This window comes from Kogia breviceps, chromosome 6 (genome assembly GCF_026419965.1).
Source record: "Kogia breviceps isolate mKogBre1 chromosome 6, mKogBre1 haplotype 1, whole genome shotgun sequence".
Taxonomy (NCBI): domain Eukaryota; kingdom Metazoa; phylum Chordata; class Mammalia; order Artiodactyla; family Physeteridae; genus Kogia; species Kogia breviceps.
The window spans coordinates 124956730-124982240 of record NC_081315.1 but is presented as its reverse complement, the minus strand read 5'-3'; the positions used below and the strand labels follow the sequence as shown (position 1 = coordinate 124982240).

At 38.4% G+C, this 25511-nt stretch overlaps 1 protein-coding gene across 8 annotated transcripts in view; it reads right to left on the bottom strand.

Moving 5' to 3' along the window:
• The window catches only part of LOC131758531 (bifunctional heparan sulfate N-deacetylase/N-sulfotransferase 3), a 162058-nt gene extending 136752 nt beyond the window's left edge, over positions 1-25306 (bottom strand). For 2 of the 8 annotated variants that reach the window (XM_067036567.1, XM_067036569.1), the window contains exons 1-2: positions 25073-25306; positions 9981-10982 (exon numbers count right to left, since the gene is read on the bottom strand). In XM_067036567.1, the coding sequence (XP_066892668.1) occupies positions 9981-10982; positions 25073-25246 (1176 nt within the window). In that variant the 5' untranslated portion in view covers positions 25247-25306. Of the gene's footprint in view, positions 1-9980; positions 11127-13558; positions 13665-24479; positions 24728-25072 lie in introns of those variants that run through there. The other 6 variants (XM_067036568.1, XM_067036571.1, XM_067036573.1 and 3 more) reach the window with 6 other exon arrangements.
• Positions 25307-25511: the final 205 nt, after the last annotated feature.

Below are 25511 nucleotides of genomic sequence, written 5' to 3'. Positions count from 1 at the left end.
AGATGCAGAGAAAGCTTTTGACAAAATTCAACACCCATTTATGATAAGAACCCTGCAGAAAGTAGGCATAGAAGGAACTTTCCTCAACATAATAAAGGCCATATACGACAAACCCACAGCCAGCATCGTTCTCAATGGTGAAAAACTGAAACCATTTCCACTAAGATCAGGAACAAGACAAGGCTGCCCATTCTCACCACTATTATTCAACATAGTTTTGGAAGTTCTTGCCACAGTAATCAGAGAAGAAAAAGAAATAAAAGGAATCCAAATTGGAAAAGAAGAAGTAAAGCTGTCACTGTTTGCAGATGACATGATACTATACATAGAGAATCCTAAGGATGCTACCAGAAAACTACTAGAGCTAATCAATGAATTTGGTAAAGTAGCAGGATACAAAATTAATGCACAGAAATCTCTGGCATTCTTATACACTAATGATGAAAAAATCTGAGAGTGAAATTAAGAAAACACTCCCATTTACCACTGCAACAAAAAGAATAAAATATCTAGGAATAAACCTACCTAAGGAGACAAAAGACTTGTATGCAGAAAACTATAAGACACTGATAAAAGAAATTAAAGATGATATAAATAGGTGGAGAAATATACCATGTTCTTGGACTGGAAGAATCAACATTGTAAAAATGACTACCCAAAGCATTCTACAGCAACTCATGCAGCTCAAAAACAAAAAAAACAAACAACCCAATCCAAAAATGGGCAGAAGAACTAAATAGACTTTTCTCCAAAGACGATATACAGATTGCCAACAAACTCATGAAAGAATGCTCAACATCATTAATCATTAGAGAAATGCAATCAAAACTACAATGAGATATCATCTCACACCGGTCAGAATGGCCATCATCAAAAATTCTAGAAACAATAAATGCTGGAGAGGGTGTGGAGAAAAGGGAACACTCCTGCACTGCTGGTGAGAATGTAAATTGATACAGCCACTATGGAGAACAGTATGGAGGTTCCTTAAAAAAACCACAAATAGAACTATCATACGACCCCGCAATCCCACTACTGGGCATATACCCTGAGAAAACCATAATTCAAAAAGAGTCATGTACCAAAATGTTCATTGCAGCTCTATTTACAATAGCCAGGACATGGAAGCAACCCAAGTGTCCATCAACAGATAAATGGATAAAGATGTGGCACATATATATAATGGAATATTACTCAGCCATAAAAAGAAATGAAACTGAGTTATTTGTAATGAGGTGGATAGACCTGTAGTCTGTCATACAGAGTGAAGTAAGTCAGAAGGAGAAAAACAAATACCGTATGCTAACACATATATATGGACTCTAAGAAAAAAAAAATGTCATGAAGAGATTAGTGGTAGGATGGGAATAAAACACAGACCTACTAGAGCATAGACTTGAGGATATGGGGACGGGGAAGGGTAAGCTGTGACAAAGTGAGAGAGTGGCATGGACATGTATACACTACCAAATGTAAAATAGATAGCTAGTGGGAAGCAGCCGCATAGCACAGGGAGATCAGCTCTGTGCTTTGTGACCACCTAGAGGGGTGGGATAGGGAGGATGGGAGGGAGGGAGACGCAAGAGGGAAGAGATATGGGAACATATGTATATGTATAACCGATTCACTTTGTTGTAAAGCAGAAACTAACACACCATTGTAAAACAGTTATACTCCAATAAAGATGTTAAAAAAAAAGATAACATTTTAATAATATTTTGAGATACATTTTACTTTTTGAGAACTGGCACGAATGATATGGGTCATTAAAAAAAATAAATAAAAAACAAATATATAAGGAGTCAGACACACTTTTAGTTGCTGGGGATACCTCAGTGAACAAACCGATGAGAAAATCTTGTCCTCATGGTGTTTACATTTTAGTAGCCAAAGTCACAAACCAAAAAAATAAGTAATTACATAGAGTCTGTCCAGTAGTGTGCTATTAAACCTTTAACAGCTGGCCATTTGAAAAGAAAAAAGCCTGAATTTGTAGAATTTGCCAGTTTCTGTGGTAATACTACCCCATGCCAAAATTCCAAACTACTGGCCATGTTATTGAAGCTGGGAAGAGATGTACACAGTTGACCTGGTGAGCATGTGCCAATTTCAGCACACTATTGATGATCATAAGTGCTAGGGAAAAAAATTAGCCGGAAAAGATGGGAAGACTTGGCGTGTTGCAATTTTAAAGAGAATGGTCAGAGAAGACGTCACTGAGAAGGTGACATTTGAGTAAAGACCTGAAGGAAGTGAGGAAGAGAGCCATGCACCAATTTTGGGGAAAAACATTTTAGGCAGAAAGAACAGCAAGTGCAAAACCCTGAAGCAGGAGCCGGAACAGCAAGGAGGCTAGGGGGGTTAGAGTGAAGAGGAGGGGAGTAGGACATGTGATCAGGGAGTTAAGGAGAGGGTATAAAAGACTAAGACTTTTGGCTTTTAGCGTGGGTGAGACTGGAAGTCACTGGAAGGACTGAGAAGTCACTGAGTCACTATGTCACTGGAAGTCTGAGAAGGACATGATCTGAATTATATGTCAAAGACATCACTCGGCTTACCTGTTGAAAAGGAGTAGGCCAGTCTAATTAAACCACGATGGTAGTAAAAACAATAATGTCTAGTAAACAGCCATAACATAGTTAATAGCCAAAACAAGAAAGTCTCATCAGGAGGGTGGGGGTGGGAGGGATTGGGAATTTGGGATTAGTAGATGCAAACTATTATATACAGGATGGATAAACAATGAGGTCCTACTGTATAGCACAGGGAACTATATTCAATATCCTGTAATAAACCATAATGGAAAAGAATATGAAAAAGAATACATATATATAAACTGAATCACTTTCCTGTACTTCAAAAATTAACACAATATTGCAAATCAACTATACTTCAATAAAATAAATTAAAATAAAAAAGAATGGCTCATCAGCCAAAGGAGAGTGGACATGATTGGAGGCAAAGTACTTTGCACTTTTTGACTGAGGTGTGAGGATATTAATATTACCACTTGCTTATTAGCACATATGTTTAAATTTCTGGAGAAACCACTAGTTTGATATATATATAAATATATATATATAATATATATGTATTAAAAAATATATGTATTTCAAACCAAGAATGGGTAGAAAAAAGGAAACTGACAATAAAAGCAATAAAGGACAGAGAGAAAGCAAAGAAGATACAGAACATGTGGGACAAATATGAAGCACAAAATAAGGTAGCTGAAATTAATCCATACACATTGATAATCATATTAAGTGTATGTAGACCGATCTTGTTAATTAAAAGACAAATATTGACACAGTAGATAAAAAGCATGTCATCGAAAGTTGTTCACAAATATTGACACAGTAGATAAAAAGCATAAGTCATAGAAAGTTGTTCTCAAAACTAATTTATAATGTAAAGACAGATGATAGAGCAAATATAAAAATGAGATAAAGTATAATTTTTAAATAGTAACCCCCCAAAAGCTGGTGTAGCTCTACTAGTATTAAGATAGCCATAGAATAATAAAATATTAAATTAATATATAAATATATACACACACACACACTTAAATAACATAGCTTCAAAATATGTAAGGTAACAACTGACAGAAAAACAACGAAATATTTACAATCCACTATTAGTTGGAGAATTAAACATACCACCTTTGGTAACATCAAGTAGTACACTCTATTCCTTCCCCTCCATCCAAAAAAAGATCGAAACAGGAAGAATACAGAAGCTCTGAACAACACAATTAACAAAGTTGAGCTAATAGATATACCTTGACTGTACAATATATGTTCTTCTAAGAATATTGTATCCAGTCCTAAGGTGATTCTAGCAAATGGAAAGTATTGGTATCAAATAGACACATGCTTCCAGAGCACAATGCAATTAAAGTTGATATTAGCAAATAAAAAATAAGAAACTGTGATCACAGAGAATGGAAAGGAATTAGAGAAATATGAGTTTAGAGGGGAAAAAAGATTGGTGCTATGTACAGGCCTTAACATCCATCAATAGTGAACTATCTGGAGAAATGTTTCCTTTCTATTTTTACTTACGACAGAATAACTGATTGCAGTTGCCTTTACCCTGCAAACATTTGGTGTGTCAGTTTCTTTTTCAATGACTTTAGGAAGCCTCTGGCTTGACCTTAGCTGGGGCAAGGAGGGTTCTTGTGACAGGGTGAGGTCAGGCAGCACGAAGCTTCCATTTCAGCCTCAGGGGGGTCAGCTCCCCCTGCATGACAGAGAAGTCAGCCAGGTCTGTCTTCTGAGCCTGATACCACTTACTTCTCAGAGCTTTACGGCTTCCTACTTCTATTTTCAGCACTTTCTTTTCCCTAGGCGCTCTGGGACCTTCAGTTAGCAGGGAAAATAACGATAAAGTCACTCATAAAGAACTGTCCTCTCTTATGAGGCCACTTACAAAATGTAGATTTAAGGGGTAATCAACAAACAGCCAAACGAAGGAACAGTGAAGTATAAGGGAGCAGTGGGAAAGGTTAGGGTAGTGAGGACGGGGAATGGTTGCTGAGTCCCTCCAGTCACAGCTGGGCTGGTTCTTCATTTTCTCACGGATGTTAGAAAGTTTGTCAACGTTAGAAAGAGCGCGTGTGGCTATTATAGAAGGAGAAGGAGGGAGAAGCATAGGCATGAGAGTGATATGCAGCTCTTTTATTTGTTGAGAGTATACCTGCAGAGAGTTCAGTAAAACCCTTAAGACCACTTTTATCAGAGTCTCCTCCCTGTTCCACTTCCTATCTATCTTAGGGCTGAAATGTTATACGAAACGGTCTAAGTCTAAAGGCATAATGCATCTTAGGCCAAGAGTGAATTCATTCTTCTAAGAGAGAAATTGAATTGTTAGTATTCGTTTGGTCACGCTGTGCTTTCATGTATAACTTTAAAATGCTTTAATGGGAGAAGTATCTATTTATATACCACTTTCCCTCTCCAAAAAGCCTTTCTCCAAAAACCACTAGTCTCAGGAAGTTTGAGGACAGGTGTTAGAACACTAGGAACTTGAATTTTCTAACAGCACAAAACTAGTCCATGGTAAATTTGAGATGTCTTGTCCATATAGTTCAATACACACACACACACACACGCCCTTCCTGACTTCAATTTTACTGAACATAGTATAGTATTTGTCTACACTATGTTCTTTGGTTCTTTAAGGGCTATGGCTTGTGGCTTTTATGTTCTCCAACTAATGAAGATAACACCTTAGGTCCATTATTTATCTTCTTCCTCTTGAAGAGTCATATATTTTGTGCCATGTCAGTTTCTTCTGTAGCTTTTTTTTTTTTTTTTTTTTTTTTTTTGCGGTACGCGGGCCTCTCACTGTTGTGGCCTCTCCCGTTGCGGAGCGCAGGCTGCGGACGCGCAGGCTCAGCGGCCACGGCTCACGAGCCCAGCCGCTCCGCGGCATGTGGGATCTTCCCGGACCGGGGCACGAACCCGTGTCCCCTGCATCGGCAGGCGGATTCTCAACCACTGCGCCACCAGGAAAGCCCCTCTTCTGTAGCTTTGAGGCTCTTTGAAACATGCTCATATTATTCAGTAGCAAGGCAGGTAAAAACTGATACTGCATTGCTAATTCTAATCTTCCGATTAAATAGGAAACACAGTTTTTTTGTCCCACGTAAGGAAAAAAAAGCACGTTTGCAGGGATTAGCATCATAGTTAAAATTTACGTGGTATGCAATGTTTGCAAGAAACATTCTACATCACCTTCAATTTCCTCACATTCTTTTCAATTTTCCTAATACATCAAATAGGGTAAGTATAATACTTTTTTTAGTGGTAATAATTAAATAAAAGAGCTTTACGAAAATATTTCTATTAATTATGCACTATTAATCACCACATCCATGACCTTTTCTTAGACCACCTGCTCTTGGATCTTTCTTTCTAGGAAAAAATCCTTCCCTTACCCTAGTTAGTTAGGGAGACCTATCATTCCAGTTTGCCTGGGACTCTGAATTTTAGTATTGAATGCCCTCAGTGTAAGCAAACCAGGATAGTTGGTCACTCTAACTCTAGCCCACCCTCCAGCTAACTTCTCTTCTCTCTTTTATATCAAAATTTCTCCACTGAGTACTCTACACTCTCCTTCTTCGTATCTTAACCCTCTAATTTACTCCTGAACTTACTTCAGCTGTGCCTCTGCCTCGATCATTCCATTACCCTGGATCCTGTTAAGAGTCTCCAGTGACTGTTATCTTTTGCCAAAGGGGACTTGCCATTTCTTACCTCAGGGGACCCTGCTATTAGATTTTATACTGCTGATCACACCCTCACTGAAGCTCTTTACTCCCAAGGCTTTGTATAGCATCACAGCTTTCTGGTCTCCGACTATTCTCTTATTCACAGGATTTTCTCTCTCCACTTATTTTCTGAAAGATGATTTTTCTCAAGATTCTACACGTGATCTTCTTCTCTTGTCACTCTATAAACCCTTTCCCTGGCTGATCTCACATACTTTCATGCTGAAAGTGAACCATCCCCTAATTAGAATGATAACTTCAAAAAGTACACTTGCTACCCAGACTTCTTGGGAGCCAGCTACCTGTTAAACATCTATACCTGTATGTCCCAGATGCATTTCAATAAAACTGAAAATTTTAATATGACCTCTAATGACCTCCATTATGATCTTCTTGCTCTCTCCTCTTTCTTTGTTGTTGGAATAATCAACTATTTTTCAACTACACTAAATATCATTTTTTAACTTTAAAAAAATTTTATTGAAGTATAGTTGATTGACAATGTTGTGTTAATTTCTGCTGTACAGCAAAGTGATTCGGTTATACATATATATATATATATATATATATATTCTTTTTCATTATGGTTTATCCCAGGATACTGAATATAGTTCCCCTTGCTATACAGTAGGACCTTGTTGTTCATCCATTCTATATATAATAATTTGCAACTGCTAATCCCAAACTCCCAATCCTTCCCTTCCCCTTGGCAACCACAAGTCTGTTCTCTATGTCTCTGAGTCTGTTTCTGTTTCATAGATATGTTCATTTGTGTCATATTTTAGATTCCACATATAAGTGGTAACATATGGTATTTGTCTTTCTCTTTCTGACTTACTTCACTTAGTATGATAATCTCTAGATCCATCCATGTTGCTGCAAATGGCATTATTTCATTCTTTTTAATGACTAATATTCCACTGTATATACGTACCACATCTTTATCCGTTCATCTGTTGATGGACATTTGTTTCCATGTCTTGGCTGTTGTAAATAGTGCTGCTATGAACAAAGGGGTGCATGTATCTTTTTTTTTTCTGGTACTCGGGCCTCTCACTGTTGCGGCCTCTCCCGTTGCGGAGCACAGGCTCCGGACGCGCAGGCTCAGCGGCCATGGCTCACGGGCCCAGACGCTCCGCGGCATGTGGGATCCTCCCGGACCGGGGCACGAACCCGTGTCCCCCGCATCGGCAGGCGGACTCTCAACCACTGCGCCACCAGGGAAGCCCGCATGTATCTTTTCGAATTATAGTTTTGTCTGGGTATATGCCCGAGAGTGGGACTGCTGAATCACATGGCAACTCTGTTCAACTACGCTACAAATCTTAATGTCATCCTTGATTATATTCTCTTTCATCTCCATTGATCCAATTACTAAGTTGTTCATCTTTACCTTCGATATTGTTCTTATATTGGTCATTCCTTCTCCATTCTTATTCTCATTTCCTAGTTTCAAGAAATCTTCTTTTGTCTGAATATCATCTCTATAGCCTCCTAAATCATTATATCACTATAGCTTTGCCTTCTAAATCTGTTTTGCTTAATAGGACTTAACAGTTCTGGTACACAGCACACAGTATAGTGTTTCACGTAGCATTACTTACAGAAAACCACACAGGCACTTTTCCTGTTGTACTCAGCACATTGCAAGCTACCTACCTATTTATCGCTCCCACTCCACCCCTACCAAGACAGCGGTACGCTCCTTAAGGGGGAGCCACGCTTTATTTATCTTTGTATCCCTAGTGCCTACCTCCACGCTGGCGTGTGATATGGCCGTTCCAAGAATTGAGCAGGAAGATGCTGAGCAGCGTCTTCACCTATGTGCTTTCTGAGCTTCTCTGACTTCACTCTCCCCACCCTCTCTTCTAAACGGATAAGACCATGGTGTGTGTTTCTATTTGCATATCACCAAAAATACTTCACCTGTAGGACATGCTTAATAACTAGTTACAGAATGAATCAATGAAGGAATGAATGAATGGGTGAATGACTATGTTTAGAGACACAATCACAGATACAATTTAGAAGTAGTTCAAAAACCCAAATAATTCAAAACATACTTTCTTTTAAGCCTTTGGTTGGTTAGAAAATATATTCCCATCTAAATGTGAGCAATTCATAAAATATTTTACACATGTTAAATTCTTATTGAATTTATTCAGTAAGTTTTTAGTGTTTTATACCACTTAAAAATGGCTTAACCTTAAGAGCACTAAAGGCATTTTGTTTAATTTTAGAGGATATAGTAGAGTTTGCATAAAAAACTTGGAGATTTATCTAGCATATTTTTAATGACATAACAACATATTTTGACAGTTTTAAAGACTTGTGTTTTAGAAATAAAGCCTTAAAATTTTTTTTGTCATAATATTTTGAAGTGGAAAAATTAGAAAGAGAATTATATATTGTTTGTAATTTTCAAGGATATAATAAATTTTTTTTTCATAATAAATGTTTAAACTACCAGCTTGGTTTAATTTAGCTACTTTTCAAAGACTATTTCAAAAGACTAATGAAAACTTAAGCACAACTTCATTAATTAATTTATATTGACTTAAAAGGAAGAGTCTAAAATATTGCCAAGAATATGAAAGGTTTTTCTTTCTTTTCAGTCTTCACACTCTCTTATGGTAACATTGAATAGTCCTTTTGGTATTCTTAGATCATTTAAGTAGTGTGATGAGCATTACTATTATTTGCCAGATGCTTAGTGTCTGGAGAAAAGAATGCAGTTTCAAGACTTTTTTTCCATCTGATTCAGTACTTTATATTTTACCAAAAGGTCAAAGCTATATAGAATAAAAATTATGTATCAAAATCTCTCCTTTCACTTTTACATGAAATCAATATGTAGTATAACAGAGATAGAATCCAGTGGCATTTCGAATGGGAAACTAAGATCAATGTAGATCATTTTAATTTTAAATTCCATTAATATTAAACAGCCAGTTGTTTATGTACTATAATCCCTTCACAATGATAACCAACTATCTTCAAATAATTGTTTTCTATCTAAGGGCAGCAGTTTTACACAATAAGAAATCTAATCCAATATAAATGTAGCATGATAGGTTTCATATATGAACCAGAAGTGTTCAATGAATTTTGAAAATTAATGTAAATTCTTATGTGTGCATGTGAATAGGTATGCCTGTGTATTCATAGCTTTCCATATTTAGTAGTGCTAATTTTCAGAGTTTCAAAAAAGTAATAAGAGAAAATGAGTCACACATTTGACTTCCAGAAACAGCTGAACTTGCTACTTATGAGATCTTTAATTCTTGAAAATTGTGGGAGTATTTATTTTCATTAAAATAAATTCACCTTTATTTCATAGCTAAATGGACTAAAGTCTTAGATTAGTAATAGTTTACTGAGGTAGATAGTTTCTGGAAAGTAATTAAACAAAGTGGTTTCTACTCTGTAGTTTTAAATACACACAGAAATGCATTTCAGTATTCCGCCACACTCAATCCTTTAGTACAATCTTCATTTTCTTCTTGATTCAGAGAAAAATGTATTATCTACTTAGTTGTTCTAGGGCTGAGATATAGCCCCATATCTCAAAAATAGCTGAGGGTAGCCAACTCATCCCAGTTTGCCTAAGAATTTCCAAATAAAATAAAAATCCTATGTCCCAGGAAATCCCTTAGCCCTAGACAGACCTACTGAGAGATGAACCAAACTTTGAGATAAAGAGCCTTACCTTAACATCATTGGTGTTCATTCTTGTTCCTTCCTTTCCCACAAAAATATCATCAATATCCACGAGAATGTACCTGTCCAAGGACAATGTCAGCCTCTTCCCTGACAGGAAGGAAACAGCATCTATGAAGATGAGCTTATGCAACCAAAAGTTCAAGTTGCTGCCAAAAAGAACTCTGTGAATTCCATCATGGAGCCCCAGGTCGTGTATGACAGTGGCATAAAAAGCACCTTTAGGGATGGGAGGAGAAAGGTTTTCTGGGGTCTTTACTTTGGCAAATATTACTGGTTGATAGGCTGAGTGATTAATCTGGAAAATGGTCCAGTCAGTTCCAGGTAAAGAACCTTTTTCAAGCTTAGAAGATTTGGTCACATGAAGCAATGGAGAATGAGGATTAATACAACAATCTTTTACTGCAAGGTTTCCATATACAGAAAAAGGGAAACCTTTCAGTTGAAAACTCTGTAGGCTCTTCTCACTCGTTTTGTGGAATCCAATGACACCCACACCATATTCAACACAGTATTTATCTAAAAGGCTTCGATTCCAAGAGTCCATATTTATATACTTTAAAATATTCTCATAAATAATGAGAATGTATTTGCCTCTAGTTTTTTCTATAAGTGCTGGGAGATCCCCTTTTCCAGGAGCAATTTCAGTGTGATACTGGAATCTGCTGGATTCTAGAATCATAACGATGTCTTGACCGAGCGATGAGTACTGGCTTTCCACAAACACCAGGACCGTGGGTTCCGTCCTTGAGGCATCAGAAAGCTTTCTTGTCTTCACTTCCATCAGCCTGTATGGTAGGTGCTGGAAGTCCCCACAGTCTACTTCTGAAGCCATCTCAGACAGTTCATTTTCCTGTTTGTAGCCAGTGTACAGGTAGTAAGCAGAAATAATAATGCTCACCATACAGAATGTGGCAAGCAGAATCACCGTCCTTTGAAAGTGTCTGTGCAGCTTCATGATAAAACTCATGTTGTATATACTTCCCTCAGACTGTTCCAATAGAGGCACCATAAAAAAATAAAAGAAGAAAAGAAAAAGATGATGTTTCAGACACTTTTCCAGCCTCAATCAATAGTTTATGTCACCATTGCAGCACATTTGTGTCACTTGATCAGGACTCACAGAAAATATAATCTGAAAAGTAGAATAAAATGCAATAGAATATCAAACGTTCCGTCTGCAGCATTAAAATGAGCAAGTTTTTATCCTTGTGACTAGCACAGGTGGCAACCTGTTAGGCACATGAACTGGTGTTTGGTAAGTAAGAAAACCTCTCTTTCCTCCTCCCAGATCTGAATGAGGACATGGGAGGGGCACCAAGAGGGAAAGGGCTCCATTGAACAGAGGTCTCTGTCCCTAGTATAGAAAAGACGTTGGCCTAACAAGGAATTGCCTCTTACTCCTTGAGCTTTGCATCAAATTCTGTAGATCATATAGACCTAAGATCACAGAGAGGTCACCTGAGCCATACCCTGCCACATCATGTAATATAGGCTCAAACTATTTGTTTTTTACTGCATACACTGAAAATTCATAAAAGTTTGGATATATTTCATTAAATGCTGCTATTAAGACAACAGTTTCTGCTTTTTAGAAAAAGTTCAGTAATTATATTAAAAAACTACCATAAAAGTGTTTTTAAAAAACATAACAAAGACTGCAACTTCATGAAACACTTTGTTATGCTATAATTTCAAATCCTTTTCAAGTTTCAGTAACCTTTGAAAAATAATAAGAAAGAAACATGGGTGCTTTTTAGAGCAGAAGTTTATTAGAGTCTTACGGTCCTGACACTTTTCATGGAAATATGGAATATAAAAAAATTTAAGAAAGGTATTATTATTGTCCATAAGGCAGGCTGAAAGCTAGCTGACAGCTGAAAGCGCTAGTGGAGAACATCGTAGTTGATGTTCTTCATAAGATTAGGGTTTATTACACTTCTGTCTCATATTAATTGTCACTTTGGTCCTGGTACCTTCTAAGTAAAATGATAAGGTTAGAATAAATGATCACCAAGAACATCCTGGCTCTAAAATTCTGTGATATTCACCTATGAAATAAGCAATGAGCAATATTTTGAATAATATATATTTATCTTTATGAAGAATACAATATTCTGGAATGTAACTGCAGGATATTTATAGGATAAATATCTTATTTCTCCTTTAAATTATATATTGTGCTTTATTCATTCAAATATTTAGGAAATCTTTATCATTCATTCAAATATTTATGGGATAATTATCTTTCTATTTAAAATATAAATGTTCAGCAGAGTGAATTTCTTTAAAGGAAACAAAATTATAAGGTAGAGACAGTGACTAGAATGCAAACAATAATGTATGGGTTGTTGATTAGAGACAAATGACTGGCACAGGATGAGAGAAGACAGACACCATGGCACGTGAGGGAGTCTGCAATGTGTCGGGGCTTGGATTTGGGCAGAGCCTTGAAGGATGAGGGTAAAATGAATAGGCATCTGAGACAGAGGTAATTTTACAGAGGCAGGTGTGAGTTCAATACTGGGCAAGGGACACTCTGATGAAGAGTTGAAGGAGAGAGTGAGGAACAGCTAAAAAATAAACTGAATAAAATATGGGTAACTTAGATTATAGAGAGATTAGATAGCATAGACGTTCATTGTTGAGAAAGCCTGTAGGGAGCCATTAAACTTTCCTGATTTGGGAAATGACACGATAAGGGCGAGATTGTGTGGGGTGGGGGGGAAATGAATTAATCAAGAATGTGGAATATATCTCAGAGCAGTTGAGTCAACTCTGGCAAAAGCCAGTATAGGCTCATTTCTCACAGTCCAATCACGGACTGTTAATGGTCACACAGCAGACAGAATGTGGGCAGGGACAAATCTGAGGGACACTGCAAAGAAAGGAGGTGTTGAACTTCATATGTCATGGGAGGTCTCTGGTACCCCACCCTTTGTCAAGTGAAATGCCATTAAGGGCTCTGACACGGTCTCAAAGAAATCCTACTCTTTTAAACATTCTCACATAGGTTTCGGTGTAATTTAAGCAAATCAAAATTACCAGGACAACAGAGAGTTTTCATTGTAACTATAGTTATTTCATTTTGCAAAGTAACTGTACTTTTAAAGTTAGGTACATGTGTATGAATACTGTAATAGTCTGAGGTATAATAGCAGGATACAAAATCTCACATCTCTCTAGGCCTCTGTTTCAATTTTAACTGTGAAGTGTTTTTGACTGGATACAAAACGTATTACCACATTTTGCATTTCAGATAGCAGTGTCTCAAAGTTTGTTCCTATTTTCAGAAGTGAAAGGCATGTAATTCATAAAATTCTTACCTATGATGAGGCAGAGTGGTGAGGAATGTTTGGTCTCACTATGCAGGACGGTTATTAGGAACCTATCAAATTATCTTCTCCATTAGCAAGTATGAAATACTGAAAGACATATCTTTTCCATTAAATGCTTCCAGTGTCCTCCTGAAGCCAAAGGGAATTCCAATGTGTAAGCTCCTGAGCATAGGATCTGGTCTAACATATTTAAATGGATATATTAAGATTCTCTAAGTTTTCTGCAAACCTTTTTTGGCTGCACATCTCAATTCGCTGTGGTCAAATTTAGTCTTTGGGGTGGACTTCTCAAAACTTCCTGTTCCTACTGCAACCTCGTCCACCACCAACAACTTCCAGGCCCTCTCTGTCTCCGTTAGCTCTGGAAATCTCGGGATGCACTGAATTGTTGCTGTTACTCCTTCTTCTGCATTAGATGGCCCTGTAGCAGCTTCTCCTGAGCCTTTCACCAGTGGGGCATCACTAAGAAGACAGTTACATGAAGAAAATTAAACTCCTCCACACAATTCCCCTGTGAAACCTTCTCAGCATGGAGCTGACCTAAACACGGGAAGACCCAGCAGTCACACACAGCCATTGTGGAAAGTATCTTTCCTTTGTACTTCTTGACACTATTATAATTAAACTTCTGTTTAAAGTCAGTCTCCCCTGTTTAACTGTAAACTCTAGGAGAGTAGAGATAATGCTTCTTTTGTGTATCACTGAGCCCCTAGGGTCAGGCATAGAGTAAGCACCGAATGGCTATTTGTGGAATTAGTTGAATACAATGGCGTATTAACCTTAAAGGTTAATTTGACCCTTCTACTTTATTCTAATGCCATAAATTATTTTTAAGGCTACACACATCACTATTAATGATTACAATTATCCATACATTTGCTGGATTTAATGTCTCTGTTTTATTCATTACTAAGAAATATATTCAGACCATCCCAACGTAGGACAAAAGAGCAACTTCGGTAGATATTAAATCTTCACCCACCCAAAGATACCTTTCAATTAATCATTGTGCAAGCAGTCTTTAGGTATTTACTGAACACCTGCTTTGGGCTTAGTGCTGTACTAGGTGCTGCGGACACCACAGAAGTAATTTTAGGAGTGATTCTTGTCTGTAGAAGCATGGTCTCTGTGGGGGAAATGAGACTTGTGAAACAGCAGCCAACACTATGTTGCCCGTAATAAGTAGTGATTTGTGCTGTACAGACTCTATCTATTAGAAGTTTCAGAAGAAAGGGCAAGAGAGAGTCATGAAACTTAGGAAAGCCAGTGGCACTTTCTAAGAGACGTGGTGCTTGAGGGGGACATGGCGTGATGGCGGGATTTGGGTACGAGGATGAGGTGAGACATGAGGCATAAAACCCTGGCAAAGCTGAAGAAATGGAACGGTTACAGTGTGTTTATCTGAGAGTCAGCCCAAACTACTTATAAGGCACTGTGTGTTGGGTTGAAAAGGGCAATAACATGTGACTGAAAGAGCATTGCAGATTTGATGAGCGTCCTTGGAAGTGACTGTGAACGCAAGAGTGTGAAACAGCACTGGGTGCACGTGAACAGAAGAGAGACAAGAAAACTAGAGTTTACAGGTGACCGGTGTAGCAGTGACATCCAGAATGGACACAGAGCAGTAATAGGAACAGAGAGAGTACACGCTGCATCGCTCGCAGTGAAGAAGTAGGTGGGGTCTGGGTAGTCCCGGCTAAGATGCTGCTGCATGATCCAGGTGGTGGGTGGTCTGAGTCCAGACCAAGGTGTTTTATCAGGGAGAATGAAAACAAAGAGAGACTTGGGAGGAAAAGAGAAAAGGAAATGATCACCGGTTGGGGACAGGGCAGGCTTTGGGACCAGAAGAATAAAAGTGCCAGGAATAAAAACACCTTGGAGCGGCAATTGACTTGAGCTAGTGATGGACACTTAGGGTTCAGGCAGGTGACTAAATGATGTGTGGGGAGAGAGCAAAAGCACAGTGTTCTAGAAAATAGTTGGATGTTGACAAAGAAGGACGTCAAGGAAGTGTTTGAAATTGGTGGGTCACGGGTAAATCTCAATATGCTACACAAACTCAGTTCCTCAGGAAAGTCTTTCTGACCAACTCCACTCCTCCCCCCTTTAGGCCAGGTCTCCAGATTATATACTCTAATTATAATTACTTTTCCTTTGGGGCCTTTATCAAAACTCTCATTACTATTAGCAACATGATTTGTTTAATGTTTCTCTGTTTTGTTAGACTGAAATTTCAAGGGTATAGGATTTGTGTTATTCCCAGTGACCTTTCAAACAAGACAAAGGATAAAAACATATTTAAAGGCCAAAAAGATCAACAGGTAAACCCTTTAGTATAATGACAATAGTGTTCTTGAAGTGCTCTCACAAAAATATATTGAAAATTACAGACTTCTGCATGGTCTGAAGGGTTCTGTGAATGACTGAAGAACAGGCACACGAGCCTGCATGTCAGAGAGTTTCCTGGACACAGCTGTCTGTCTTAGAAGCATAGAGCTGACAGCTGTAGTTGGACTTGGCCACCTATTCGACCTATGATGAGGAATATGCTGAATGACCAAGAAACTGATTACGAAATTTAGAATATCAACAAACCATGTAAGGCGGGCATTTTGGAAGAGTCACAGTACATACAGGAAAGTTGCAAGGTTGGGCTGGTTCTAAGCCTCACCACCTCATCAGGATCTCCTATAAAGGCACACTGAAGGGAATTACATCCTGTGCGAAGGCAGAATAGCAACAGCAACCCAGCTAACACTAAAGAACACTTACTATATGCCAACACGGCCTTGGGCCCTTTAAAGGCCAAGTAACCTGCCCCAGATGCCTCGGTTTGTAGTAGCTGAACTGATTTCAAACCCGACAGCCTACATCAAAGATACCGTCCACCTGGGAAGGGAAGTGCAACACATCCCTCTCATGCTAGGGACACGCAGGAAACGGATATCAGGCACCTCTTCCCTTTCGATGCTGCAGCTTCCTCATGAAATGGGGGATACTTGTGGTGCCTACTTAATAGGGTTTTGATGAGGATTATGAGTTAAAAGTATAAAAAGCTCTTAGAAAATTGTCTGGCACAGAGAATGAATATATTAAATGTTACCTGTTATGATGATGATGACGATGATGATGGTATAAATAACATAATAAATTAGAGAAATAGCCTGAAGATGGCTAATAAAAATGTATTAAGGGTTCATAAAGGGATAGCTACAAACATTCTAGTGTAAGCAGAGTGGTGGGAAGTACAGGAAGTCCACTTCTGATGCAGAAATCTAAAGTCAGACGGATCTCAGCACAGAGGAAGAGCCCCAATGAGGCATAATTGGCACCGTGTCCATCCTTGGGCTTCTTTTAATCTCGCCCCCCCTTTTCCTAGATAAGCTCATATACTCCCTGGCTTGCATTACCCTCTATGCTTCCCCCAAATTCCAAATGTTTATTTGTAACTCAAACCTCCTTCCTCTGAGCTCCAGGACTCCAAATTGAACTATCGATCTGGTATAATAACAACTCACAGTAACTGTGCCTTTTCTTACTATAGATCCACCTCTCCTTGGCTCCACTGGAATCATGTCACAAGCAAGCTCAACCTGTCCATAACTGAATTTGTGATCCACCCTCTAACACCATCTTCATCTTCCCACAACCATCTGGTGGCTCACCCTTGACACCTTTTCCCTCACTCCTGCTTATCTAGACCCAAGAACTCTCATTTCCATCTTCTAAAACTCATCTGACCCAGTGCTTTTCTCTCCTTTTCCAGGCAATGTCCCTCTCACCTGAACTACTACAACCACTAGCCCCGCCATAAACACTCTTGGCTCCCCTATACTTTTTTCAATCCTGCATCAAAGTACAAATCTGATTGTTTCTTCCCAGCTGAAAATCCAACAATGGCTGCCTATCTCACTTACGGATTAAAACCCAAACTCCTATACACATCCCACAAGACACTGAGGTATGCTTCCCACTCTGACATCTCAGGCCTGATTCGACAGTGTGCTCCCACAGGCAGGAGCTCTACCTGGAGCTCTGTACTGACTCAGGGTCTTCTTACATGCTGTTCTCTTTGTCTGGAAGTTTTCCCTGCTCTTCTCATTTGGCTTCAGTGGCTCTAAACATAAATGTCCCTGCCTCACAAAAGCCTCTCTGATTCCCTAGATCTGTCAGGGCTCCCTGTAACACACTCTCACATCACCATCTACTTGAACTCTGCAGCACATTCCATAGTTATAATGTGATTAGTCACGTTCCATAGTTAGTCATGTGATTTTCTGCATAATATTTCTTCATAGTTGGGAAGCACCTGTAAGTACTTGCCCTGTTCACTTCTTTATTCTTGATACCAACACAGTGCCTGAAGTTAAAACATCCCACTGAATACTTGAAGAATGAGTGAAAAAGAGCCTCTACTAAATTTTACAAATAGCAGCTGCATTCACAAACCAGAGCAGTCATGAAGTCAAACCATCTTCTGTGAATGAACACCCTCCATCAGTCACGTCGGCCTCAGTCAGGGTGATAATATAAACACTGTGAATAGCAGTGACCACCTTGACCACAGCCACAAACCAGGCACATCCACAATGTACCTTTTCCTGACTCTTATTCAAATACCGATTTCCCCCTTTCTGATATTTTTCAGAATTCAGAGTGGTTAGGGTTGTTTTGCAATGCATCTGTTTTTAAAAAGGAAAACATCTGTTTTCCACCGAGGAAATATTAGCCATTATTTAATTAAAGGTGGAGGGAACAATTATGGTTTTGGAATCACAGGCCATTTCATATACATAGTGAAGAACTGACTATATACAAATATACAGCTTGCAAAACATTGCAAAAGCTGCAAGGAGAAGCACCTACTTGTCACTGTAACCTATCTTTTTTCTTCCACTAACACCCAACATCATCCCAAAGTAAAAATCAATTTCCAAATGGAATAGAATCATGTTGGCAGCATAAGAAATGTGAAAAAAAAGATTGCCATCTGGAAAATGAGTATTAATAACTAAAGAACTTCAGGTTCTAACATAAATGAAAGCTATTTAAAAGATCTTGACAATATTCCTCTTTCACAAAATTAACAGTATTTTATAGTGTTGAAAAATTCATTGGGAGGCCTCAAATACATTACATGAATTTGCTAAAAGTAATTCAGTGATATTAAAAAATTGACAAAGAACATGCTTTTCTCTGAGAAAGAATGTGTGAAATTGTGTTATATTTATTGAACCCTGCTGTGGTAGGCAAGTAAGATGCTGATTTGCATGGAGTACAACCAAGAATAATACTCTGTCTCTAGAACTGGTTTTTTTTTTTTTTGTAAGATGGATGGGAAAAGCTGCACTTGGGGATATTAGCTTTGTTTGATATATGGATGGAAAATGACTTTCTATTGCAATTTTCCATCCTTCTGTGTATTTAGAAATTATGAAGGAAAGAATACATTTTGTTCACTTCCCTCAGTGTTATGCCATCCAATAAGGCAAGAGAAGAAAACTATCCCACTGCTGCTTGCTGTTTGCTCTGCCTGTATGACTTATAGGGGAAAAAGTCTGCCTATATCCTCTTAAATTCAGCTAGAATATATGCATCAGTGCATGCCTAACAGCAGGGCATTATGATACTGCCAGTGCAGCTTTCAGGATATAATCTAACCCTTGTCATTTTTATCCTCTTCAGAGACATGGGAACAAGAGATTATTAACCCAGAGTCTTATTGTTTGCCTAGACCATAAGATGTAAAGTTACATTAAAAACTCTCCAGAAAGTAGGCATAGAGGGAACTTTCCTCAACATAATAAAAGCCATATATGACAAACCCACAGCCAACATTGTCAATGGTGAAAAACTGAAACCATTTCCACTAAGATCAGGAACAAGACAAGGTTGCCCACTCTCACCACTATTATTCAACATAGTTTTGGAAGTTTTAGCCACAGCAATCAGAGAAGAAAAAGAAATAAAAGGAATCCAAGTCAGAAAAGAAGAAGTAAAGCTGTCACTGTTTGCAGATGACATGATACTATACATAGAGAATCCTAAGGATGCTACCAGAAAACTACTAGAGCTAATCAATGAATTTGATAAAGTAGCAGGATACAAAATTAATGCACAGAAATCTCTGGCATTCCTATACACTAATGATGAAAAATCTGAAAGTGAAATTAAGAAAACACTCCGATTTACCACTGCAACAAAAATGGAACAGGATAGAAATCCCAGAGATAAACCCACATACATATGGTCACCTTATCTTTGATAAAGGAGGCAAGAATATACAGTGGAGAAAAGACAGCCTCTTCAATAAGTGGTGCTGGGAAAACTGGACAGGTACATGTAAAAGTATGAAATTGGAACACTCCCTAACACCATACACAAAAATAAACTCAAAATGGATTAAACACCTAAATGTAAGGCCAGACACTATCAAACTCTTAGAGGAAAACATAGGCAGAACACTCTATGATATAAATCACAGCAAGATCCTTTTTGACCCACCTCCTAGAGAAATGGAAATAAAAACAAAAATAAACAAATGGGACCTAATGAAACTTAAAAGCTTTTGCACAGCAAAGGAAGCCATAAACAAGATGAAAAGACAACCCTCAGGATGGGAGAGAATTTTTGCAAATGAAGCAACTGACAAAGGATTAATCTCCAAAATTTACAAGCAGCTCATGCAGTTCAATAACAAAAAAACAAACAACCCAATCCAAAAATGGGCAGAAGATCTAAATAGACATTTCTTCAAAGAAGATATACAGATTGCCAACAAACACATGAAAGAATGCTCAACATCATTAATCATTAGAGAAATGCAAATCAAAACTACAATGAGATATCATCTCACACTGGTCAAAACGGCCATCATCAAAAAATTCTGGAAACAATAAATGCTGGAGAAGGTGTGGAGAAAAGGGAACACTCTTGCACTGCTGGTGGGAATGTAAATTGATACAGCCACTATGGAGAACAGTATGGAGGTTCCTTAAAAAACTACAGATAGAACTACCATACGACCCAGTAATTCCACTACTGGGCATATACTCTATGAAAACCATAATTCAAAAAGAGTCATGTACCAAAATGTTCATTGCAGCTCTATTTACGATAGCCAGGACATGGAAGCAACCTAAGTGTCCATCCACAGATGAATGGATAAAGAAGATGTGGCACATATATACAATGGAATATTACTCAGCCATAAAAAGAAACGAAATTGAGTTATTTGTAGTGAGGTGGATGGACCTAGAGTCTGTCATACAGAGTGAAGTAAGTCAGAAAGAGAAAAACAAATACCGTATGCTAACACATATATATGGAATCTAAGAAAATAAAAAAGGTCATGAAGAACCTAGGGGTAAGATGGGAATAAAGATGCAGACCTACTAGAGCATGGACTTGAGGATACGGGGAGGGGGAAGGGTAAGCTGTGACAAAGTGAGAGAGTGGCATGGACATATATACACTACCAAACATAAAATAGATAGCTAGTGGGAAGCAGCCGCATAGCACAGGGAGATCAGCTAGGTGGTTTGTGATCACCTAGAGGGGTGGGATAGGGAGGGTGGGAGGGAGGGAGACGCAAGAGGGAAGAGATATGGGGACATATGTATATGTATAACTGATTCACTTTGTTATAAAGCAGTAACTAACACACCATTGTAAAGCAATTATACTCCAATAAAGATGTTTAAAAAAAAAGATGTGAAGTTACAAATCAGTTTTTAGCTGTTTTAGGGCAGGTTACATGAACCAGAGAAGCAGAGGCAGCTAATCTGCAGAGTCGATAATGCAAAAAGAACAGAGAGGAGCAATGAAAAACTATGATAGGGAGTCCTGAGGTGGTCTGAGGTCCTGGTTCTCTTACGCTCTACCCTATGGATGCACCAATGAAGAAGTCAGACAAATCTTCCTCTGTTGCCTTGGGCATCTTTTACAACAAATGACACAACTCAATTGGGGAAGCGAGGAGAAAGAAATCACCTAAACTAGATTATATGTACCCCATTAGGGAAGGCACCACATATAAGGGTTCTGGGAACCACTTTAAGTCTGGAACAATAGTAGGTGTTGAGTAAATTTTTCTTGAATAAATGAATGATCATTTCATATGTAAGGGTAGAAGTGGTGGAAATGACTAGAGTGGTACATGAATTTCCTATGTTATGTCAAGAGGCATATCAATCACAAATATTTGAAACATATAGAGTTACATGTAATTTAGTTGTTAAGGGCATGTGCATTGCAGCCAGACTCAAACTGAATCCCAGCTTTACCACTTGGCAGGGATGCCATCTTAGACATGTAGGTAACCTCTCAGTGCCTCAATTTCTTCATCTGTGAAGTGGAAATAATTACATTATCTTTGTGAAGATTGCTTGAGCTGCAATTAGTAAGTAAAGTGCTTAGAACAGTGCCTGGTACACGTAACCATTCTGAGTGTTAGCTGTCATTTTAATGACTTCACATATCTACTACTAAAATTCTAGATTGTAGTACTCAGTAAGTTTATTCTCAATAAGTTATTCTCAGTAAGTTTATTTTTGCATTATTCTTTACTTTTTTTCCATGTCTTTTTGTCCTATCCTCCAGAACAATTTCCACAGGGTTGGGCAATAAAGAGGATACGAAAGGATCTCTGAGATCCTTATTTTCCAGGTGAGGGACCAAGGCCCAGAGTCAGCAAGGGAGTTGTCCAAGACTACAGCTCTCACAGCAGAACCAGACCTAGAATCCAGATCTAACTTCATGTTATTCTCAAACATTGTAATCAAAGAAAAAGATCTAAAAGTGAAATGTATGTAAAATGGATACCCATCACAGAGATGCTAAAAGGTTTTAGTATAGAACTTTAATACTTGATTTTTTGGCAACAGGTAGTGAAGAGTTACAGCCCTCATTCATTTGTAGGAGTTTTTGTAAAATAATTTATTATACACGATACTTGCAGCAGGGCCTGACTTTTTTTTTCTAGTTACGTAACTTACGTGAAATTGATGAAAAATGTTTAGCTCAACTTGAAGCAATAAATCACTCACTGTGATGTCCCAGAGCCTAAGAATATAGTTTTTATTAAAAACAAACAAGCAGACAAATAAATCAGTTGGTTTTCTAAAACCAATTCTTGGGTATTCTAAGAGAAACTTCAGTTATAAAACAACTGTGAGCATTGTTCACAACTGTGAGCTTTGTTCACACTAGTTACCATTATAATGCAAGCTCTTACTTTTGTGGCTTGGCAGCATCCTCGAATATGGACAGGTGTTCAGAGTTCGTGCATTTCAGTGTGAATGCTCATCGCCTACAGCCACAGCACAGGATAAGTAAACTTCCACTGTCTTTCCCCTATTGTCTAAACTGTTAAGCAGTTAGAAGTCCATGGCATTTACTTCGTTGAGAATAGTGTTTTTATCACCAATTCCATGTCCCTGTTTTTCTAGTGCATACAAATCACCAAAGTATTTTAACCTCAAATTTTATTTAAATTTAAAAGTTGCCACTAATCACCAAAGAGCAGTTGAGATTCAACCAGGATTCAAGGAAGTCATATAAGATTCCCTGAATTAAAAGAAAAATTTGTAATTTCTTTATTATCATTTTAAAATTCTTAATGACAAGTCAACCTTTGAATTTATAGATTCTAGCTCATTATAACTTCTTCAGCAGGATATATTGTTCAGAAAAAAAGAACCTCAAATGCCTGGGTATCTCTTCCACTATATTTTTTTCAACAAACCTTTCAGTTATACCGCAAATTACTCTAATATTTGCCATAATCTTCAGAAACAATCGTTTTCTCAAGAAAATGTATTAAAAGAAACGGTATATTATAACTCAACTGAACTGAACTATAACTAATTTCTCTAGAAAGAGATAAAAGTTTTATTTTATCTAAAATATTTTAATAATGTGAGAATCTTTATTCTAAAGACTATGAAGAAAATTAACTCATGTGACCAGTTTAATATCAATATTTACTTAGACAAAGAAAGAAGGCTTCTGCTTTACCATCAAGACCATAAAGAAAAACAATAAAAATATCAGAGAGGTGGCAGATACTGTCTGTATTAACTGGAGAAAGAAAAGGAAAAGAGTTTCTGTTAAGGCAAGCCTCTTGATATGTGCAGTACTATTTTCCAAAAGAATCTCTTTCAAATTTATTTTTGAAATCTACTTCTCAAATACAATGTTAATAGGGAGCTATGGCTAAAGATAAAGGGAAAAAAATGCCCTTCAGGTGAATATCAGATGTTTGAGAGTTTCTCTTCTACAGCACTCTGCTCTCTAGTGGTGAACAGCACTGTTCAATAGTTGATAATGTATTTTCTAAGAAAAAGAAAAAGTGGATTTGAGGTCAGTTTCTCATGTGTCTCAATATCTGATTTGTATTTTAATATTAAGATTTAGTTGTTTACATTACTTAGGAATGAATTCCTTTAAACTCTTCCAGATTACATATGTTGCCATACTCCAGTATGTTTATAAAGAATATGGATAAATTTCAACTTTAAATGAGTTTGAGGCTTAAATAGTTTCCAGATATCAGAAGAACTAGAAGAACTAGTTGGAAGATGATCTAGGTAAACCCCTTAAAAAATTGAAACTTAGTTTTTCTTCTTCTTCAAAAAAGTAGATATATTAAATGGAAGAATATGTATTTTCTTTTCATTTAAAGCTTCTCTATTCAATACTTAGGCTATTTCTTGCCAGTTGCATTTAATTTTATTAACTGTATAATTTTAAATAATGTTTATAAAATGAATTGCATCAAATAGAAAGATTTGTTGAGGATCATTACTGTATAGGTAAACAGGTAGTTATAGTTTAAATATCTGATGTTGCTTACAAATTTCTAGTCCATCAAGCAACAGACATTTGTTCTGTCTAACAAATCTACTGCAGAATAATTACAAGTTCTTGGTTAACACTTTAATTTTATAAAAGAGAAGCTTTAAAATTACACCAGGAGAAGACAGTTCTTTGTTTCACTCAATTTAATTAAATGTCCTACTTCTTCTATAAAGATAAAATTAGGCACTTATTCAATCCTGAAATTCTTAGATTAATTAAAAACAAAGTTGCTACTCCTACATTTATGAGTGAGCCATTAATATATAGTATAAATAAATAGATACACTTACCTGGAATTAAAACAGAAAGCTGAAAACGCTTGAGAAAGTTTCAATAGATAGAAAAGAAACTGAAACAGCAGTATCCACTACCACCGGCTCAGCCTTTTTGGCTTTTGTAAAAAGTGGCAGCAATACCCGTTCAAGCCCAGTACCCTTGTGTTATGTAACATCTCATTAATATTAGCCATCAATCTGCTACCAAGCTGCTGAGGCACTAGAGGGCAAGAGTGTCACATGCAAGACCGGTCGCCAAGGGACAGGTTTGGGTACCACTTCGGGAAGACAGATGCTAACTAAGCTGATAAATAACACAATGCCTGAACGCAGCAGCGAACTTGTAATGGTCCTCAAACAATATTTGAAATGTCAATTTTCTGTCTAGCTGAAGAGTTAACAGGTTAATAAATCTGCATAAGCAAATAATCACACCATGCAAAACTTTCGGCATTATATTTACAAACCTACAGTCATCCAGGAAGCTTTTTTTTTTTTTCCTTCACTGTTTAAATAAACTTATTTAAAACAGTAGGGGAGAAAGGACAATTAAATAAAACGAGGGGCGGTTTCAGGACCCCTTCAAACCGCGAGAAACTTGCCCTGACCGTGCACGCCGCCTCTGGAGTCCGCATTCCAAGTCGCCAGGGGCCGGTGTCTGGGCGGGGACCGCTCGGTCCCTGGTGGTTCCCTCGGGCTGCGGGCGTCCGCGGGATCCGCCTTCCCGGGTCCTCGGTCTCCGCGGCTCCTCGCGGCGGCCCCGCCGTTCGGGCTTCTCTCATGGGCGACGTGGTGCCGGGAGCCCGGCGGGGGCGGCCCCTCCCCTCGCGCGCCCGGGTCCCCGCGGCCGCGGCCGGTGAGCGCCTAGCAGATCCGCGAGCGCGGGCGGCGCCGGGCGGGAGCGGCCGCGGGGCGAGCGCGGCGGACGCGCGGGGGACTCGTGCGCTCGCTCCGACGCGCTCCGCGCCCCCGGGACCCGCCCGGCAGCGCCGGCGCCGCCCTCACGCTGCCTCCCGACTCCCGACCCGCCCGCGCCCACCCGCCGGC